Consider the following 22,852-nt stretch of genomic DNA (forward strand, 5'->3'; position numbering starts at 1 on the left):
TAAAAGGTTCCTGTGGCCCACTTGTTGTCTGCATTTCAACCACAGGCAGAAGTCCCGGGAAAATCATGCAAATGAGGCCAGTGACGTACTGAGAAAAAAAAAGTAAATTCACTACACCTCCAGACCAGTAGAGGGCAGTAAAACAAAGACGAATGCCAGACAGCAAAGATGACGCCATCGAAGGAGACAGACAGGATGGAATCATTACAAGCAACACAACAATTAGCCTGTTAGCATGGAGGAGATTACTCTCAGCCGGATGCATCCCTCATAAACGTCTTTAGACCATCATTAAATATCTGATGAGGATATTTTGAAATCTTAATAAAAACAAAACTAGTTTGCATTCCCAGGAACTCCCTCTGTGTTTCAACAGCTGTGTAAACTCCACAAACACTGACACGTTCAGCTGAAGGTCTCCAGTTTACAGGGTCACTTTTAAAACCGGAACACCGGGAGGAGAGACGCATTCACGGTGGGCTGAGAGAAGACTACTGTTACAAGCTGCTAAATCAAGAGAATCACAGCTTCTTCTTTTGAAAAGTACACACACATACAAACAAGATAGAACAAATAAAAACTAATGAAAGAAAGAGAAATCAAGAGAATCACAGATGAAAAAACAATGACTGTGAATGGTTTTTGGAAAAAATTGAAAAAAAAAAATTTGACAAAAAAAAATTTGACATAAGAAATTGAACAAAAAAAATGGAAAAAATAAAAAGTATAAATAAATATTGGAAAAATAAATATTGGAAAAAAAAAATTGGAAAAAAATTTTGACAAAAAAATTTTGACAAAAAAACATTTTGACAAAAAAACATTTTGACAAAAAAAAATTTGACAAAAAAAAATTTGACAGAAAAAATTTGACAAAAAAAACACGGCTCTAAAATCCTTTTGAACTCAAAAAGCCGTGGCAGAGATCAGCCGGTGTTTTGGTTTAAACAGCGACCCTGTTAACTGGAGACTCTCAGCCGGATGCATCCCTCATAAACGTCTTTAGACCATCATTAAATATCTGATGAGGATATTTTGAAATCTTAATAAAAACTAAACTAGTTTGCATTCCCAGGAACTCCCTCTGTGTTTCAACAGCTGTGTAAACTCCACAAACACTGACACGTTCAGCTGAAGGTCTCCAGTTTACAGGGTCACTTTTAAAACCAGAACACCGGGAGGAGAGACGCATTCACGGTGGGCTGAGAGAAGACTACTGTTACAAGCTGCTAAATCAAGAGAATCACAGCTTCTTCTTTTGAAAAGTACACACACATACAAAAAAGATAGAACAAATAAAAACTAATGAAAGAAAGAGAAATCAAGTGAATCACAGATGGAAAAAACAATGACTGTGAATGGTTTTTGGAAAAAATTGAAAAAAAAAAATTTGACAAAAAAAAATTTGTCATTAGAATTTGAACAAAAAAAATGTAAAAATAAAAAATATAAATAAATTTTGGAAAAAAAAAATTTTACAAAAAAAAATTTTGACAAAAAAAATTTGACCCAAAAAAATTTTGACAAAAAAAATTTTGACAAAAAAAATTTTGACAAAAAAAAATTTTGACAAAAGAAAATTTTGACAAAAAAAACACGGCTTTAAAATCCTTTTGAACTCAAAAAGCCGTGGCAGAGATCAGCCGGTGTTTTGGTTTAAACAGCGACCCTGTTAACTGGAGACTCTCAGCCGGATGCATCCCTCATAAACGTCTTTAGACCATCATTAAATATCTGATGAGGATATTTTGAAATCTTAATAAAAACTAAACTAGTTTGCATTCCCAGGAACTCCCTCTGTGTTTCAACAGCTGTGCAAACTCCACAAACACTGACACGTTCAGCTGAAGGGCTGAACAAAAAAAATGTAAAAATATAAATAAATATTGGAAAAATAAATATTGGAAAAAAAATTTTGACAAAAAAATTTTGACAAAAATTTTTTTGACAAAAAACAATATTGGAAAAAAAATTTTGACAAAAAAAATTTTGACAAAAAAAATTTTGACAAAAAAAATTTTGACAAAAAAAATTTTGACAAAAAAAATTTTGACAAAAAAAATATTTTGACAAAAAAAACACGGCTTTAAAATCCTTTTGAACTCAAAAAGCTGTGGCAGAGATCAGCCGGTGTTTTGGTTTAAACAGCGACCCTGTTAACTGGAGACTCTCAGCCGGATGCATCCCTCATAAACGTCTTTAGACCATCATTAATATCTGATGAGGATATTTTGAAATCTTAATAAAAACTAAACTAGTTTGCATTCCCAGGAACTCCCTCTGTGTTTCAACAGCTGTGTAAACTCCACAAACACTGACACGTTCAGCTGAAGGTCTCCAGTTTACAGGGTCACTTTTAAAACCGGAACACCGGGAGGAGAGACGCATTCACGGTGGGCTGAGAGAAGACTACTGTTACAAGCTGCTAAATCAAGAGAATCACAGCTTCTTCTTTTGAAAAGTACACACACATACAAAAAAGATAGAACAAATAAAAACTAATGAAAGAAAGAGAAATCAAGAGAATCACAGATGAAAAAACAATGACTGTGAATGGTTTTTGGAAAAAATTGAAAAAAAAAAATTTGACAAAAAAAAATTTGACATAAGAAATTGAACAAAAAAAATGGAAAAAATAAAAAATATAAATAAATATTGGAAAAATAAATATTGGAAAAAAAAAATTGGAAAAAAAATTTTGACAAAAAAATTTTGACAAAAAAAAATTTTGACAAAAAAACATTTTGACAAAAAAAATTTTGACAAAAAAAATTTTGACAAAAAAAAAATTTGACAGAAAAAATTTGACAAAAAAAACACGGCTCTAAAATCCTTTTGAACTCAAAAAGCCGTGGCAGAGATCAGCCGGTGTTTTGGTTTAAACAGCGACCCTGTTAACTGGAGACTCTCAGCCGGATGCATCCCTCATAAACGTCTTTAGACCATCATTAAATATCTGATGAGGATATTTTGAAATCTTAATAAAAACTAAACTAGTTTGCATTCCCAGGAACTCCCTCTGTGTTTCAACAGCTGTGTAAACTCCACAAACACTGACACGTTCAGCTGAAGGTCTCCAGTTTACAGGGTCACTTTTAAAACCAGAACACCGGGAGGAGAGACGCATTCACGGTGGGCTGAGAGAAGACTACTGTTACAAGCTGCTAAATCAAGAGAATCACAGCTTCTTCTTTTGAAAAGTACACACACATACAAAAAAGATAGAACAAATAAAAACTAATGAAAGAAAGAGAAATCAAGTGAATCACAGATGGAAAAAACAATGACTGTGAATGGTTTTTGGAAAAAATTGAAAAAAAAAAATTTGACAAAAAAAAATTTGTCATTAGAAATTGAACAAAAAAAATGTAAAAATAAAAAATATAAATAAATTTTGGAAAAAAAAAATTTTACAAAAAAAAAATTTGACAAAAAAAATTTGACCCAAAAAAATTTTGACAAAAAAAATTTTGACAAAAAAAATTTTGACAAAAAAAATTTTGACAAAAAAAAATTTTGACAAAAAAAAATTTTGACAAAAAAAACACGGCTTTAAAATCCTTTTGAACTCAAAAAGCCGTGGCAGAGATCAGCCAGTGTTTTGGTTTAAACGGCGACCCTGTTAACCGGAGACTCTCAGCCTGATGCATCCCTCATAAACGTCTTTAGACGATCATTAAATATCTGATGAGGATATTTTGAAATCTTAATAAAAACTAAACTAGTTTGCATTCCCAGGAACTCCCTCTGTGTTTCAACAGCTGTGTAAACTCCACAAACACTGACACGTTCAGCTGAAGGTCTCCAGTTTACAGGGTCACTTTTAAAACCGGAACACCGGGAGGAGAGACGCATTCACGGTGGGCTGAGAGAAGACTACTGTTACAAGCTGCTAAATCAAGAGAATCACAGCTTCTTCTTTTGAAAAGTACACACACATACAAAAAAGATAGAACAAATAAAAACTAATGAAAGAAAGAGAAATCAAGTGAATTACAGATGGAAAAAACAATGACTGTGAATGGTTTTTGGAAAAAATTGAAAAAAAAAAATTTTACAAAAAAAAATTTGTCATTAGAAATTGAACAAAAAAAATGTAAAAATAAAAATATAAATAAATTTTGGAAAAAAAAAATTTTACAAAAAAAAATTTGACAAAAAAAATTTGACCCAAAAAAATTTTGACAAAAAAAATTTTGACAAAAAAAATTTTGACAAAAAAAATTTTGACAAAAAAAAATTTTGACAAAAAAAAATTTTGACAAAAAAAACACGGCTTTAAAATCCTTTTGAACTCAAAAAGCCGTGGCAGAGATCAGCCGGTGTTTTGGTTTAAACAGCGACCCTGTTAACTGGAGACTCTCAGCCGGATGCATCCCTCATAAACGTCTTTAGACCATCATTAAATATCTGATGAGGATATTTTGAAATCTTAATAAAAACTAAACTAGTTTGCATTCCCAGGAACTCCCTCTGTGTTTCAACAGCTGTGTAAACTCCACAAACACTGACACGTTCAGCTGAAGGTCTCCAGTTTACAGGGTCACTCTTCAGACTGTAACACCGGGAGCTGATAGAGGCGCGTTCACATTATCAGGCTCAGAGAAGACCAATGTTCAGGAGTCATTAAACCAAGTGGATCACAGGTGTGTGTGATGTTATTGTGGACGGAGGTTGAAATAAAATCACTGAGGGTATGTTCAGCATTGCAGGCCACGCCCCTGGGGGAGATTAACTACCCAGGAACTAAAGTTTGACCCTGGTTCCTGCGGTCGAAAAGCACCTAAAGAATGATATGACGTCTTTTTGAGGGGGAACTTTCCTTCTCCACATCTGTTGTTTTGTCTTTATGTTCTGTATGCAAAAATAAGAGAGGCCTCTAACTCTCCAAAATTGCCCATTGTTCCTTTAAAGGACACACAGATGCTCCATCATTGAATCTTTATAACGTCCACTTGTTGCATGTTTTCCTGTCCAGTTCAGATTCTCCCTTTTCTCACACTCATCTGTTTCTTCCTCCGATCTAAATTTAGATTCTGAAGCAGCTCTGTCGTCCGTTTTCTCTGAGTGGAGATCTTTTTACCGCTTTGAATCCCACCCGACTTTATAACTGTCACTCTGCGTTCACTAACCATCCTTCCAGTGCCACGCAGAAGAATTTCATTTGGGCAAATTGAGCAAATCCACAGTGGCGCAGTTGGAAAAGATTGGGACCTATATTGCTTCTCTCAATTATACGGCTCGCTCTGTCCTCGGGAAATGATTTTAGGGATCCCAAATGAACATTAAAGACTTCTTATCTTAATGCAGCCTCACTTTGAAGAAGCCTCTCGTGAGATTGGCAGATTTTTTTATTGGAGTCATGCATGATTCATCTTTAAATATTTGCACAGTCTGCTTTCTGATCTTGCTGAAAACACACCGAACATGACTCGTCTGTACCTCTGCTGAGTGAGTGAGAGAAACGGCCCCTGAATGAGTTTTCAGCAGGACTGCTTCCTTAGATAAGACTCAGCTTTGTTTCCACTATCATCTCAAATCCTGCAGGCGACACAAATCCCTGGAACACAATCTGATAAAGTTGTTAGCACGAACAAACAGTCTGTGATCTGGGGCAAAGAGCAGCCTTTTGTGTCTTATTCGAACAAAGCGTCACACTGATGAGGATTTTCTGCATTGTATTCCCTCTAAGAGACACAGAGTGAGATACAGCTCCTGTTGAATCCCCCTCCCTCCCTCCCTCCCTCCCTCCTCCTTCCATCTCTCCCACTCTCTCATCGATCGGTACCAGCCTGCTGATCATTATCCTTTCTGCAAACTGCAAAATGACAGTATCGCTGTAGTCCCTTCATGTCTGCAGCTCTTGGATTTACCATTCAGACAGACAGGAGACAACAAAGACCTGTCTGAGGTCTGACCTTTTTGTGACACAAACACGGGTCTGATATCGGCTGCGGCGCTCCGTCTGTCCGTCTCTCTCTTTGCTGTTACCTGGGAGAGGTGGAGTTTTATATCTGCAGGGCCATCAATAATTCAAGGGCAGTGGAGCTGCATCTATCGTCCTCATGGAGCAGCCGTCACCTGAAACACACACACATGCTACAGTCCAGCACGGTCAAAGGAACATGGATGAATCATAGACAGGGCGTAAACTCAGTTACCTCTCCTAAAGTGAGCTCTCTTTACGGGCTGGTTTGAGACTCTTGAAGGCAAAGTCAAACAGAAATACAACTCTTACATTTTTAATATCTTCAGGAGGACGTGCATGAAGAAACAAAGTGCAGCACACTTTAGAGGAACTGAAGAGCGTGTGCTTTCATAACATAGAAACATTAATAAGGTATCATGATGTGATTAAAAGCTCAGGTATCGGCAACAATCTAAGTCGAAGTGTCTCCAATAAAACATGAGGCAGCGTTATTGTTCTCAGCAGATGTTTGCAGCACGCTCAGGTAAAGCCAGCTGCTTGTTTCAGGACGTGTTTGATGAAGGGAAACAACATGAGAGTAACATTTATCACAGTCTGCAGTCAGATCAGTTAAATCATAAAACATCTACACAGGAGGAAAGTTAACCCTTTAAATGCTGCTGAATGAAACGGCACCTATGACCTCTCACTGCTGCCTCTGTCAACCAATCAGAATCAAGAAGGGGAGGGGCTTCTAGGTTCAACTATGTGAGCTACAATGCAGTGGAGAAACTAGCCCTGATGTTTTTCGAGGGAACAATCCAGGTGCTGCTAATGCCAGGAAACAATTAAAATAAATTAAAAATCTTTGAAGTTTCCCAGTTTTCCTTTTTGACTCTTTGTTTTAGGATTATTTAACTTTTTTGTCCCCCTGTTTTATTATTATTATTATTATTATTAGTAGTAGTAGTAGTAGTAGTAGTAGTAGTAGTAGTAGTAGTAGTAGTAGTATTGTATTTCTAATAATTTCCCCCATTTTTCTATTATTTTTTTTATTATTATTATCATTTTATTTTTGGATGATTTTTGTTATTTATCCCCTTTTTGTATTATTTTTATTTTTGTATTTATTTAGCATTATCAATATTAAAACTATTGTCTGTTTATTTGGGGATTGTTTTGATTAATTGTTTAAAATATTAAAATATTAAAATATTATATTACATTTATGATATTAATAATTATACTTAATATACTAATATGTTATTATTTTTATATTTATAGTATAATTATATCATAATTATAAAAAATGTAATTATTATTGTCTGTTAATTTGGGGATTATCTTTATTTATTTTACCTCTTGTTTCTTTAAAAAAAAATGTTGAATCATTATTTTGATTTTTTTTGTCTGTTTGTTTTTTTAATCATATTGTCATTATTTTTGCGTCTTTACTTGAGTGTTTTAAAAAACTAATACACTTCAAATCTGAAGAAAAGGGAAAGAAAGTTTCCTTGAATAAACTCCAATGCTTTGCAGGCAGAGTAATTTAAAACAGACTTATAAGTCACTATTAAAGAAGCAGATTTGCTTTTCTGGAATTGAGATTGTGGGCGCTGCCAGTCCAAAAAGGCTCCTATTGGACGCAGCTTAACTCTAAAGCAATCTAAGCCCTGCACTTTCCCATGATGAAATATTAAACTTCTCCTCCATAATGACTCACTCTTTGGACTGAATCTCATCCGTCTTTGAATTTGTAAAACCTGTGGAGCCTGTCTGCTGGAAAAGCTCTCCAGTCAAGCTCCAGAGCCAACAGGTGATTAGAGAGAGGACCGATGGGATCCTCTGATGTTTAACATTTTCAAACTTCACAGTTCTATTAAATAAAACTATAAAACTCTATTAAACTGACTGTTACTGTTTTTAAGTTTTAGTGAGACAGAAATAATGAGTTCAGGACCACGGAGAGCTCAGGAGGTTACAGTGAAGTTAGAGGAGAAATCAGCACCACGGACAGAGGCAGAGGAGTCACACCGACACACTGAGGACTGACCGACATTTAAATCTGTCAGATCAAGACTTTCCATCCTGTTCATGAACACCCTCTCAGCTCTGAGCAGAGGGACAAACTCTTCTGCTCTTCTGTACTTATTCAATCAATCAAACTTTATTTATAAAACACCAAATCACAACAAACTTTATCCTCTTTCCAAACAGAGCAGGACTAGACCGTACTCTATGTTCTATTATTAACAAAGACCCGACATCAAGACTGGATCAGATCCAGTCCCATTTTACAGACAGGACTCAGTCTGATCTCATCTTAATCCACCATGAGCAGAGCACTTTGCAGCATTTAGCAAGTTACAGTGGCAAGGACAAACTTCCTTTAACAGGCAGAAACCTCCAGCAGGACCAGACTCATGTTAGACACACATCTGCTGAGACCGTGTTGGAGAGAGGGATAGAGGGAGATGAAGAGAGAGAGAGATGATAGTGGGGAGGTCTATGAAAAGAGAAAAGTGAGGGAGACCAGAAGAAAGAAAAAGAGTAGAATAAATGGTGAAGAAATGACAGAAGGAAAGGATGGGATAAAAAAAGGAGACAAAGGATGAAGAAACATGGAAAGAACGAAGAGAGCAAGAAAGAAAGCAGGAAAGAAGGATGAAAGAGAGAAAGACAGAAGGAAGGAATGAAATAAAGAAGAAAAAAGAAAGAAGAACAGAAAAAAGGAGAAAAGAAGGAGAGAAAGAAGGAATGAATGAAAGGAAAAAGAAAGAACAGAGAGAGAAAGAAAGGAGAAAGAAAGAAAGAAAGGATGAATAACAGACCCCAAAAAGGAATCTACAGCAGAGATCCAGAGGAACCTACGAGACAAGGGAGCTCAGGGACTCCAGAAAGGTCTATGGTTAGTAACTTTAATGGGACAGGAAGAGTTAAAGTAAGAGACAGGCAGAGAGAGGATCCCAGTGTGTCAGTCTAAGCCTATAGCAGCATAACTAAGACCTGGTCCAAGCCTGATCCAGCTCTAACTATAAGCTTTATCAAAAAGGAAAGTTTGAAGCCTACTCTTAAAAGTAGAGAGGGTGTCTGCCTCCCGGACCCTGACTGGTGGATGATTCCAAAGGAGAGGGGCCTGATAACTGAAGGCTCGACCTCCCATACTACTTTTAGAGACTTCTTTTCTTTCTTATTTCTTATTTTGTTCCTGCTTCTTAGAAATACTCTGATATTCTTAATTTATTGAGCATTAAAGCGACAATAATGACTGAATTTAGTATTTCTGATTCTGGTTCTGAGAAGCATAAACCTTCAAAGTGAATATAATTATTAAGAATTAGCATTAATCCTTAAAAGTCGCTCCTCTTCTAACAATGCCTCCTTTAAGTGTGTGTCCACAATAACATCAGTACCTCCTGCACGTTCCCTTTACCCCGAGAGAAAGATAAACTTTTACTTTTTGTACTTTGATCCTCGGGCGTAGCCGTGCATACCAACTAAAGTCTGAGTCAGGTCCAGGCTTCCTCAGGGTGACGGAGGTTAAGTTCTGCTAATGACAAAGTAATTAGGAAACTACTCAGGTGTTAAATCCTCTAATGTTGTTGGTTTAGCTGCTGGGAGAGACTCCGCTCACCGCATGACTGACACCTCTGCTTATTTGTACTGGCAGGCTGCACAGAGGACTGACACACACACACATGCACACACACAAGGTCAGCGCTCGTTGCCTGCAGTGTGTGATGGCAGAGATCAATGAACAGATGCATCCATATTGTATTATTTATGCTCCCTCTCTCGCTGTCTTTTTTGGATCCATGGATTTCTGGATCTGCTGTCAGCTGGGCTTCTCACTCATTCACTCTCAAACTCTTATTTTCTATAATTTATCTCCACTCCTTCCTTTCACACTCTCCCCCTCTCCCCTCTGGATCCTCGCTGTCTTCAAAACCAGACTACACGGCTTGTTTACAGTCGAGCAGCCGTGGTTTTTAAGGCTTTGCGGTGTTGGACTGAAGCGTGGACTCATTCCAGGTTACTCAGAGTCATTGTTTGCCAAATTAGCAATACCGATTTGCAGGATTGAGTCAGTGTTTGTGAGAGCCAGAATCCAGCAAAGCTTCTGCAGATGTGGGCGGGAGCTCATGGCAGAGTTGTAGATGCTCACTCAGACCCTGCAGTAAAGGTTGAAATGTGTACGAGTGGTGCCAGGAGTGAAAGAAGTGTGCATGCAAACAAGATTTTCAAGTGTGGAGATACAAACTAAAGTATTCCTGATTCAGAGGCGGCTCGAGTGGCGAGGTTTATAAATGTCACTTCCACGGTGCTGTCATTGTGCAAACACAAAGATACCGCTCAGTGGGATTGGATATGATCATCTTCACTCCTCTGTCCTCACAGGGACACGTCTGGATTTAAATTCTGCACACGTAGCTTCTCAAGAAAAGAAGCACAAAAATCAATAATTCACATGTAAACAAAGCAGCACTCACTAACAGAAACCACAAACTAAATATTCACACATTGCATTAGTCACTTTAAAGTCATATACTGTCTTACTTTATTTAGTATACACACATATATATTATTTATTCAGTTATTTATGTAATTTGTATATATTTATGTATTTATTGTGGATTGTTTCATTATGTATTTAGATCGTATGTGGAGTACCTCAGGGATCCATTCTGGGGCCTCTACTATTCAACATCTACATGCTCCCCTTAGGTCAGATAATAAGAAACAACCAAATAAAATACCATAGCTATGCAGATGACACACACATTTACATCACCATATCACCAGGGGATTATAGTCCCATACAAACACTGAGTACATGCATTGAACAAATCAATGACTGGACGAGACAGAACTTTCTTCAGTTAAACAAAGAAAAAACTGAAATGATTGTTTTTGGAGGAAGAAAGGTTAAAGGTCACTGCTCAGCTCCAATCTGCACAGATGAAATGTTCAAACCAAGCCAGAAACCTTGGTGTAGTCTTAGACTCAGACCTTAATTTCAGCAGCCACATTAAGACAATTACAAAGTCAGCCTACTATCACCTTCAGAATATATCAAGGATTAAAGGACTCATGTCTCAGCAGGATGCAGAAAAACTCCTCCATGCATTCATCTTTAGCAGACTAGACTACTGTAACGGGGTCTTTACAGGACTCCCTAAAAAGTCCATCAGACGGCTGCAGCTCATACAGAATGCTGCTGCTCGAGTCCTAACAAGGACCAAAAAAGTAGACCACATTACTCCAGTTCTTAGATCTCTACACTGGCTTCCTGTCTGTCAGAGAATAGACTTTAAAATCCTGCTGATGGTTTATAAAGACCTGAATGGTTTAGGCTGATCTGCTACTACTTTATGAACCACCTCGACCTCTGAGGTCATCAGGTCCTGGTCTGCTTTCAGTCCCTAGAGTCAGAACGAAACATGGTGAAGCAGCGTTTAGTCATTATGCTCCACATATCTGGAACACACTCCCTGAAAGCTGCAGGTCTGCTCCAACTCTCACCTCTTTTAAATCAAAGACTAAGACCTTTTTATTTACCTCTGCCTTCCTATCTTAGATTATTCTAACTCTCTTTAAATTAAAATTTTAATGTAATTTTTAATATATTTCTAATTTTCCTTTTCTTTTCTGTTTTATTATATTTGTCATTTTAATAATGTTCTTTTATGCTTGTCTGAATGTCTCCAATGCTTTTAATGTTTTAATGTAAAGCACATTGAGTTGCCCTCGTGTATGAAATGCACTATACAAATAAAGCTGCCTTGCCTTGCCTTGCCTTATCTTAAGATAATTATAGATTACTTCTCAGAATTTAATATTTTATTCTGGGGTTTGTTTTTTTGCAGTCTTTACTTATGTTTAATAATGAACATATTTAATTTATCTTATTACAAAAGTCTTTCTGTCATTTCATAACCTTTAAAATTGTAATTCTTCCCTCTGTGTCTCTCAGGTTGGCTCCATGAGCTCGCCAAGCGCCTGGGCTCCCCGTACTTCCTGTCCCCTCTCACCACGCTGGTCTCCTCCACCGTCAGCAGCCCGGGCAACAGCAGCCAGTGGAACGTGTCGGGGTCAGAGGTCACGGGTCCGAGCTCCTGGAACTCCACCCAAGCTTACGGGAACGTGTCCGGAGGAGAGGCCGTGTCTGGGATGGGCAGCGGGGGAGGAGGTTTCGGGGCGCTGGGTGGAGGGCCCTCAATGAGGAGCAGCTACGTGACGTCCCTGTACTTCGCTCTGAGCAGTCTGACCAGCGTTGGGTTTGGAAACGTGTCGGCCAACACGGACTCAGAGAAGATCTTCTCCATCTGCACCATGCTCATCGGAGGTAGGACATGTACCTTCATCTCTCCTCCTTGCACACTCATCTTCCCTCCTTGCACCTTCATCTTCCCTCCTTGCACGCTCATCTTCCCTCCTTGCACCTTCATCTTCCCTCCTTGCACCTTCATCTTCCCTCCTTGCACACTCATCTTCCTCCTTGCACCTTCATCTTCCCTCCTTGCACCTTCATCTTCCCTCCTTGCATGCTCATCTTCCTCCTTGCACCTTCATCTTCCCTCCTTGCACGCTCATCTTCCTCCTTGCACCTTCATCTCCCCTCCTTGCACCTTCATCTTCCCTCCATGCACGCTCATCTTCCTCCTTGCACCTTCATCTTCTCTCCTTGCACCTTCATCTCTCCTCCTTGCACCTTCATCTTCCCTCCTTGCACCTTCATCTTCTCTCCTTGCACCTTCATCTCTCCTCCTTGCACATTCAACTTCCCTCCATGCACGCTCATCTTCCTCCTTGCACCTTCATCTTCTCTCCTTGCACCTTCATCTCTCCTCCTTGCACCTTCATCTCTCCTCCTTGCACGCTCATCTTCCTCCTTGCACCTTCATCTTCCCTCCTTGCACGCTCATCTTCCTCCCTCAGATCACGATCTGGTGGAAGAGAGACGTGAGGAGCAGCAGAGCACGATTTGTTCAATCTGTTTAAAGAAAGAAAGACAATTACAAACAAAGCCTCCATGCAGCGCCTCATTAGTTCCACTTTATTGTGTCAGGAGCTTCATTACTTCTTCAGCTGCGTGTTTATTTCTTCCTAAAAAGCTTCCTGTAAAACTTTTCAACACCAAGCACGGACTGATGCTGAGGGTTTTAAAGTACGGCCCTGCTGAAGGATGTTCTTGGTGCAGGTGTGGATCAGGAGTGAGCTGCCTGGCTCTCATGCCTGATGAATCTTTAAAAGAATGAGACATGTGATGGAGCTTCTGTTGGTCCAGACAGTCTGAAGATTAATGAGAGAAGAGGGGAAGCAGCTCCTCTCTCTCTCTCTCTTTCTCTCTCTCTTCATCACTCTGCAGACCTGACAGACAGGGCAACACAATAATGTAATGACATAAGTCCCCTGATGATTCAGCCGTGGTGTGAAATGTAACACTGATTTTATGCGACGATTTAAAATAGAAGAGACTGTTCAGGAGTTACGCTGCTTCAGGAGACAAAACAATAAAACCCACAGACTTATTTCCCTCGTCAGTTCAAACAATAAAACACAACACAGGTACAAATGTTCACTCACAAAATTAATCATAAACCATCCTCTGCAGGTCCCTCTGAGCTCTCCAGCTGCAGAGCTGCGGCTGAATAACCAGATTCAGTTTCAGGAAACTTTGGACAAGCTTATTTCAAATATTGATAACTCATGTTGCACATTTTCAACTTATTGGAAATGCTGACTCAACCTAACTTCAGTCTAGCAAGCATGAAGCAAAGAAGCAGATCGGATCGGATCCAGTCCCATCTTCCAGACAGGACTCGGTCTGATCTCATCTTAATCCACCATGAGCAGAGCACTTTGCAGCATTTAGCAAGTTACAGTGGCAAGGACAAACTTCCTTTAACAGGCAGAAACCTCCAGCAGGACCAGACTCATGTTAGACACACATCTGCTGAGACCGTGTTGGAGAGAGGGATAGAGGGAGATGAAGAGAGAGAGAGATGATAGTGGGGAGACGGATAGTAGAAGTTGTAGCAGCTGGAGTCTGGACCACGTCCACAGCAGCAGAGATCCAGAGGAACCTACGAGACAAGGGAGCTCAGGGACTCCAGAAAGGTCTAAGAAAAGAGAGAAGAGAGGGAGACCAGCAGAAAGAAAAAGAGGAGAAGAGATGGGGAAGGAAAGGACGGGGTGTGAGAAAAGGAGACAAAGGATGAAGAAACAAAAACAAACGGAGAAGAAAGAAAAAAAAGAAAGAGGAAGAAGAAAGGAAGAAGAAGGAAGGAAGGAGGAGGAGGAAAGGAAGGAAGGAAGGAAGGAAGGAAGGAAGGAAGAGGAAGGAAGGAGGAGAAGAAAAAAAAAAGGAAGGAAGAGACGGAAAAAGAAAAGAAGAAACAAAATAAAAAGAAAAAAGGAAGAATGAGACGGAAAGAGGAAAGTAAAGTAAGAAAGATAAAAAAGAAAAGAAAAAGAAAGCAAAGAAAGAAAGAAAGAAAGAAAGAAGAAAGGAAAGAAAAGAAAGAAAGAAAGAAGATGAATAAACAGACCCCAAAAAAGGAATCTACAGCAGAGATCCAGAGGAACCTACGAGCCAAGGGAGCTCAGGGACTCAGAAAGGTCTATGGTTAGTAACTTTAATGGGCCAGGAAGAGTTAAGTGAGACGACAGGCAGGGAGAGGACGAGAGAGGGAAAGACAGGATCCCCGTGTGTCTCAGTCTAAGCCTATAGCAGCATAACTAAGACCTGGTCCAAGCCTGATCCAGCTCTAACTATAAGCTTAATCAAAAAGGAAAGTTTGAAGCCTACTCTTAAAAGTAGAGAGGGTGTCTGCCTCCTGGACTCTGACTGGTAGATGATTCCAAAGGAGAGGGGCCTGATAACTGAAGGCTCTACCTCCCATACTACTTTTAGAGACGTTTGTATAGATTTGTAAGATATTTAAGTCCTGCATTTTTGAGCTTTGCAGAAGAATAACAAAAAGAGCTGAATGTTCAAAGAGAGAGGGATGAAAGAAGAAAGAAAGAAGAAAGAAAAGAAAGGAGGAAGAGGTGATTTGGTGAGAGAAGAGCTGAGATTTATGAGCAGAGGACAAAACGATGTGTGGGGACGTCTGAGGCCTCAGCGCACACTAAGTGGGCTGTAAATGACCTCTCTCTCTCTCTCTCTCTCTCTCTCTCTCTCTCTCACACACACACACACACACACACACACACTTTTACCTTCCACTGTCTCACCTTTGAGGACAGTGTATTGACTTTTATTCTCCCGTGACTTCAGTCCAAACTCTTACCTGAAACGACCTTGTGCAGATATGAGCGCTCACAGGAACAGGTTGTTTCCTCCCACACACAAACACACACACACACACACACACACACACACACACACACACACACACACACACACACACACACACCTCCTACAGGTAACAATCCCATACTTCAGGCTCTGATTGCTTCACTCTGTGTGTGAATGAGTAATGAAACCTGCGATAATCAGGTGAAAGGTGCCGATGTGTTCAGACTTTGTGTACTCCTGTGCTCTGAGGCGTGCCTTTAAATCCTGCTGCTCTCCTGCAGACTAACACGCTTTGTTTCTTTGTTGTGTTTACTGAGAGGAGCTTCAGATATGTATCGATCCACCGGTGGAATAGTTTCAGCAATAGTTTTCATTTATGATAAATGCCAGGGCGCTGGTTTGGCCTCAGTTCAAGCAGGCAAGGTTACTGTCCTTGCTGGTCAAAGGATTTTTTCTCTACACTGACAGGATTTGATGCATGCCATCCCTGAAAATATCCTCTCTTTCTCAACAATCCTATCCAATAAAAGCTTAAAGCCCCTGAAGCAGCATTCCCAAGCTGTCTTTGTAATGTTAGAGCACCTTTCAGTCTGCAAAAACGTCTTCCAAGAGTTGTATTTTTCAGGTTGTGCATCCTTCCATGTGATGTTTCAGGTCTTATCTTCAAATCTGGTGCAGGTTTTTAGTTTTGCATGAGAATGAACCGTCTTAAAGATGGTCAGAGATCATGATAAGCATCCCATTCCTGCAAACACAAAACCTAAACCTGGAGGGGGGGCTGCGTTGAAAGTACTGTTCATTTTTATTCATTCAGTCGATTAGTGAACAACCTCTCGCTGTTGAACCACAGAGGGAAGTGTAAGAAAAGTTCATTGTGCAACCTCTGCATGTTGTTATGACTGGGATTTTGTCTTTCCAGCCTCAGTAACTCTAAATTTAGTCTGAGGTAGGAGGGTGCAGATAAATGGAGGTGGAAAAACACCAGAACAAACTTGGCGAGCGCTCCAGAAGAACCTGCGCCAGAACATTGCACAAATGATCCAGTATCATACCCCAAATATGAGGAGGCAACATCCTGCAACCTCACTGGTTTGCTCATCCTTCTTTTAAAAGAGAACTTTTTTATTTTAATGCTTTTAAAACCGTTTTATTCACAGTGAGAACCAATGAGCACGGAGCTGGATGCAGCTGCAGGGTTGGAAAGTCAGAGAGAGATGCAGGACAGACAAAAAGATTGTTGGCTGAAAGATAAAGTTTCATTTTTCAGTCTGAACATTCACTGGTCGCTTTAGTTTCCTCACAGCTTCAATGTCTTCCAAGAACACGCAGCAAGTAAAGCAGAACGGAGGTAATAGCACAGAGAGGAGAGCGTAGATTCATTAATCTCTCTGAGTTTTGCCCTCAGGAGTTTCGAGCTGCCCTGAAGCGCCGCTCACCCTTCAGCTGGAACTAAAAGACATTTAGAAATGTTAACACCAGAGTTCCCCAAATGGTGCAGCCGGTGACCCCACAGGAGGAGCGGTCACCCTGAAGTAATGGCTGTCAGTGGACCGGAGTGTCCTGTGCTCTGCATGCAGCTTCAGCAGATTTTCTTCTCGGGGTAAAAATGAAGTTAAGGGAGAGAAAAGGCGCCGCAGTCCAAACAGAGAGCGCACGATAAATCAGACGTTCCTGTCCGCAGGCTGCTGGTGCTCCCACTCAAACACAGCGTCTGGTGTGAGGCTGTTCAAGGTTTGCAAACAGTGAACGTGTATTCAACCGTGGAGTTATTAACATGAACCTGAACAGCAGCCAAGTCTCTCTAAGCTCTTTGCTTTTTCACTTGTTGGAGCCCCAAGACGTCAAATAAAATCAATCAATCATCTCCAACAGGAATCATCCGTCCCTCCTTTCTTTGTCTTGTTTTCTGTCTTTGAATCTGGATCTGTGTTGTGAGTTATGTGTGACTCCTCTCCTCTCCTCTCCTCTCCTCTCCTCTCCTCTCCTCTCCTCTCCTCTCCTCTCCTCTCCTCTCCTCTCCTCTCCTCTCCTCTCCTCTCCTCTTCCTGCAGCTCTGATGCATGCCGTCGTGTTTGGTAACGTGACGGCCATCATCCAGCGGATGTACTCACGCCGCTCGCTCTATCACACCCGCACCAAAGACCTGAAGGACTTCATCAGAGTCCACCGGCTGCCCAAAGCTCTGGAGCAACGCATGCTGGAGTGTTTCCAGACCACCTGGTCCGTCAACAACGGGATCGACGTCAGTGAGGTGAGTGGACTTTGGTTCAGAGGGGTCAGTGTTCCTAAAGCTCTACATCATCTTCATTTGAGGAGACCTTTGAGGGGTTTAAATCCTTGCCTTTGTTTTTCCTGAGGGGGATGCTTCACTTTTTAAACCCTACCTCACATTAGAAGGCAAAACAGTTCACCTGCAGACTCTAGACTTTAAACATTGATGTGTCCACAGGGGCAGAGTGGACTTTATAATTCAGACTGCATTCAAAACCTCATTTTCTTTTTGTCCATTCTCAATCTGAGCTCCAGAGTTCGCTCTGATGACGTATGTACGTGTACATGGAGCTTTCTGAAAGTCTGCTGTTGAGTTGAAGCAGACTTTGCAACAGAAACTTGTAAACCTGAACCCTTTCTGCCTCCCTCTTTGCTCCACAGCTCCTGAAGGACTTCCCGGACGAGCTGAGGGCCGACATCGCCATGCACCTGAACAAGGAGCTGCTCCAGCTGCCTCTGTTCGAGTCGGCCAGCAGAGGCTGCCTGCGCTCGCTCTCCCTCATCATCAAGACCTCCTTCTGCGCTCCGGGAGAGTTCCTGATTCGGCAGGGAGACGCCCTGCAGGCCATCTACTTCGTCTGCTCGGGGTCCATGGAGGTTCTGAAGGACAACACTGTGCTGGCTATACTGGGTGAGTCGGAGGGGCGTCACGACGAAGTTAAACCTCAAAGAGGCAACTTTTTATTTACAGTTTGCAGCTTTGAAATTGAAAGAGTCGTGCAGATGTTTAGCGTCCTTGTTCACCTTATTTTGTTGACATATTTTACCAAAGGTGTTGTGTTTTCAAGTTTTGAAGGTTGCACACCCATCTATAGTTTGTTTTTTATCACGCACAGACACAATACCACAGGAACACTTAAATCACCTCTCTAAATCAACACTTGGATCTGCAGCCTCTCATGTTCTCACCTCATCATTCATGCAGTCATCTGAAAGGGCGGAGGTGTTGTGAGGCGAGAGGGTGCAGATAAATGCAGAGGTGGAAAAACACCAAAACAAACATGGCGAACTCTCCAGAAGAACCTGCGCAGGTGCATGGTCCAGAATCTGACCCTGAAAATGCTGAGGCAACCTGCTGTAACCTCACTGGTTTGCAGAGGCATGCATGTGCAAGCATTTCATCCTTCTTTTAAAAGAGAACTTTTTATTTTAATGCTTTTAAAAGTGTTTCATTCAACGCGAGAACCAATGAGCACAGAGCTGGATGCATCATTTCCTTCATGTTTAGCTGATAATGAAAGAGCTTTGGCTGAAAATGTAGAGCGTGAGAGGATTATTTCACCTCCAGGTTGCAGAGTAAGATGCTGAATTCTTGATCAGACTGAAATGCAACAAGAGAAGAAGAATATTTTGTAAACTCGTGATTGAAAACGGGTTAAGAAGCACGCTGCAGCCTCATAGCACGACGGCGTTTACTCATCAAACTGAGGCTAAATGAGATGTGATGATCCGTGGGACGCCGTGCTGCATGCTTAATAAAGGTGAGGACTGTTAATCTGAAGAGCGCTCTGATAAGAACCAGGAGGACTCGCGCGTGTGTGTGTGTGTGCGTGTGTGTATGTGTGTGTGTGTGTGTGTGTGTGTGTGTTTGATATCAAATGCTGTTAATGAAGTACGCTCTCCTGAGAGATGAAGAAGAGACAGATCGACTCTCAGTTCAGTGATTACAGCTCAAATGACTCTGTGTAGAGCTCGGTTTCAGTTTCATGCAATCAGACCTGAAGAGAGACTCGATCCGGGCTCGAGTGGGAATTAGTTTGATGAAGAAGAAGAAGAAGAAGAAGAAGAAGAAGAAGAAGAAGAAGAAGAAGAAGAAGAAGAAGAAAATACAGAGAAAAGAAGGACAGAAAGAAAAAGCATGCATTCATCAGACAAACAAGAGGGAGGGAAGAGCTGTCGGAGAGCTGATGAAGAGCTGTTGTTTGTGCTCTGCTGCTTTGAAAGTAATCACCATGCTCCCCCCCCCCACACACACACACACACAGTCATGACTCCCACAGTGAGTGACACAGAATAATCCCTCAATCCAGTGTGAATGGAGATGCAGGAAGTCGTGCTATCAGACCTCACATATTGCAGAGTTCAGACGGCTAAGAGGACGATCTGATGAATGGAGGTGTTTTGGTGCACAGTGTTTGTTGTGCTGCAGGATAAATGAGACCCAGATGAGGCTGCACGACTCAACGGGCATCTTTAAAATCTGCAGATAACACACACACACGCACGTTATCTCACACATGTTTCACCCGTTACAGTGAGACCTGAGGGGAAGGTATGCATGTATCATAATCTATAGAAGAGGATGGATGATGTGTCAGCTCCTGAAAGTGAAGCCAAGGCATGTATAGCTCCTCCTACTGACCGGCTGCAGTAAAGCTCATAAAGACCGCCTCCTCCATGTTCACTCATGGGTCAAACTATGAAATCAAATACAGACTTTCAGGGCCATGAGAAAACTTTAGACTTCAGACTATTGTCTACACCAACTAACGGCCAAATCCACCGTCTCCATACCGGATCTGATCAGTTTCTATTCTATTCAATGTGTTAACTTCCACTGGATCCGCTCCGTTCTGTTCCTGCAGGTCAGAGACTCAGAGACCTTCTCTCCTTAAATTATTAACACTTTCTTTTCTAAAACTTCTGCATCGTTTAGATGACCTTCTTATGTCTTGTCTTGTGAGCCGGGTCATGACAACCCTTGAAAACATGATGGCTAACCCGCTAATTAGATGTCAAATGAATTAGAGCTAAAGAAGTGGGATAGTCTCACATTCAGGGTCTAGACTTTTAGACACCACATCTGTAACACCAGTGTACCCCTCATGACTGACATCCAAATTCCAACAGATCCGTGTCCGGTCTGTCTCTGATCCGTCACAGCACCAGATCAGATTGGTTTCTATCCTAGTCAATGTGTTAACTTCCACTGGATCCGCTCCGTTGCGTTCCGGCTACGTCTCTGATCCAGCAGGTTGGAGTCCTCCATGGATCAGATACACAAGACTTCTATTTGTGCCGGATGCCGGAGCACGACGCATCAATCTCAACAGAGCAGATGGAGCGGGACAGGAAGTCAGGTTTCACCAAAATAAAATTAAAACATCCGGTTAATTTTCAGAATAAAACACTCTGTGTTATCACCAGATCGTATTTCACTTAACTACAACAACAAACCAAAGTCATGATGAGCGGAGCCAGGCCTGGAGTCAACAGGTCAGAGGTTTTCAGAGGACCAGAAAGACAACATGGATGAGGAGAGGAGGAGGAGGAGAATCCTTGATTCAGTGATTACAGAAGGGGAAACCTCGGTCACATGACTCCAGCTGTCCGGAGGTCCTGCTCTGTGCTGCGCTCTGAAAATGCAACAGGTGGGTGTTGATGGATTAGAGAGGACTGCAGCGGATTGGAGACGGACCAGACACAAGACCAACGTAAGGGTGACAGGGTTAAAGCAAGATCAATATCTGGGTGCAGGAGCCAAATCCAACTCGTCGTGTTCCTCCAGGCCACCTTTTAGTGGTGGTCAGCATGGACACCCTGGCCGGTCTGCAGCTACAAACCCCCTTACATAACACACTGTGATGCTCTGTGTTCACTTATGGGCACTCTGAGCTCCATTAGCTCTTCTCTTGGATCGGACCACCCTTCGTTCTTCACATTCTTCCCATGAGCCTGCTGTCCCTGCTCACTTGTTCTCCTTCCTTGGACCACTGTTGGTCCGTAATGACCCCTGCAGACCGGGAACACCCCACAAGTCACTCTCATCCTTTACAAGAGAGAGCACAGAGACAGACCGGACACGGATGTGGTGGAATCCAATGTAACAGCCCTGTAGTCTTATGCCGTGGTCACTCTCCTGACAGCTGGTGCTTGCTTCTCTTTTGTTCTCAAGAGTCTGAGAAGTTTTGATCTCCCCTCGATCCTTTAAAACAAACATTTCATCCAACATTTCAAAGAGTCTGGACATGAACTTGTTTCGTTTTGTACGTTGTGCTCTGAGGGACGCCGTGAGCATGCAGACTCATGGTTGGAGCAGATCCCATCGCTTGCATTGCACTCTGATATTTCCCATGCCTGCCGGAAGCATGTGACCTCGTATGGAAGTTGTGTGTGTGTGTGTGTTCAGGCATGGTGCGATCATATGTCCTCACTCACGTTGCTCTCTGGAGATGTGAAGGCGGATCTGTGTTTCATGAAGTCTAATATTAAACAGGATTCATTTACAGACAGAGAGTAGGAGGGAACGCCGGAGTGGAGCTCTGCACGACTGTTTCTACCGCAGATAAGACGGATCACATTACACCGCTTGTTTTCCTTTACCTTAACTCAATTTTCCACCTCATTGAGAGCGTTACAAAAGGCTCTGGATCTTTTCATCTTCTTTTGTTCTGCTCATTCTTTTGTCGTCTGTTTGACGTGACAGCCGGATTCTGTGGGAAAGTGACACCATCAGTTGTTTCAGACTCATCGCTGCTTTCAGTTTACTGACATTCAGGAGACAAAGGCTTCATATATGATGTAAAATAATTATAGCAGAGATAAAGGAAGGAATCAGAGGATGTTGTGAAAGCTATAGCTGCTCTTTTCTTTGTTTTTAAGTGTGGTTGTTTGAGGCACTTGTGAGCAGCTTGTCTCCTTTGTTTAGAAACCAGATGGAGAGCTAATCTATCAACCGCTGCAGACAGCTCTGCTACATAATGCTCATCCTTCATCTCAGCATGCAGACATGATGCTCCAACTTTAAACATAGTTAAGGATCATCTTGGTGCATTTGAACCAAGAGTTTTCGAGGCCTTTTAGCCCCCAGAACTACTTTCCCCTGAACTAAAAGGTTCCTGGTCCCCCATTGTTGTCTGTGTTTCGACCACGGGCTGAAGACCCAGTTAGATTGTGTAAATCAGGCCAGTGACGTATGGAGGAAATAAAAGTAAATGCACTACACCACCAGACCAGTAGAGGGCAGTAAAACAAAGAGGAATGCCATTCATCACAGATGACACCATAGAAGCAGACGGACAGGCAGGTATCATTATGAGCAACACAACAGTTAGCCTGTTAGCATGAAGAGACTCAGTGTTTCAACAGCTGTGTAAACTCCACAAACACTGACACGTTCAGCTGAAGGTCTCCAGTTTACAGGGTCACTTTTCAAAGCGGAACACCGGGAGGAGAGACGCATTCACGGTGGGCTGAGAGAAGACTACTGTTACAAGCTGCTAAATCAAGAGAATCACAGCTTCTTCTTTTGAAAAGTACACACACATACAAAAAAGATAGAACAAATAAAAACTAATGAAAGAAAGAGAAATCAAGAGAATCACAGATGGAAAAAACAATGACTGTGAATGTTTTTGGAAAAATTTGAA

At 41.4% G+C, this 22,852-nt stretch overlaps 1 protein-coding gene across 1 annotated transcript in view; it reads left to right on the plus strand.

The window, feature by feature from the left end:
* kcnh3 (potassium voltage-gated channel, subfamily H (eag-related), member 3) overlaps window positions 1-22,852 on the plus strand; it is a 227,540-nt gene that overhangs the window by 174,567 nt on the left and 30,121 nt on the right. Inside the window, exons 8-10 of the mRNA XM_034693251.1 lie at window positions 11,883-12,254; window positions 17,264-17,463; window positions 17,865-18,114. Of these exons, the coding sequence (XP_034549142.1) occupies window positions 11,883-12,254; window positions 17,264-17,463; window positions 17,865-18,114 (822 nt within the window). The remainder of the gene's footprint in view (window positions 1-11,882; window positions 12,255-17,263; window positions 17,464-17,864; window positions 18,115-22,852) is intronic.

Source organism: Notolabrus celidotus, chromosome 10 (assembly GCF_009762535.1).
Source record: "Notolabrus celidotus isolate fNotCel1 chromosome 10, fNotCel1.pri, whole genome shotgun sequence".
Taxonomy (NCBI): Eukaryota; Metazoa; Chordata; class Actinopteri; order Labriformes; family Labridae; genus Notolabrus; species Notolabrus celidotus.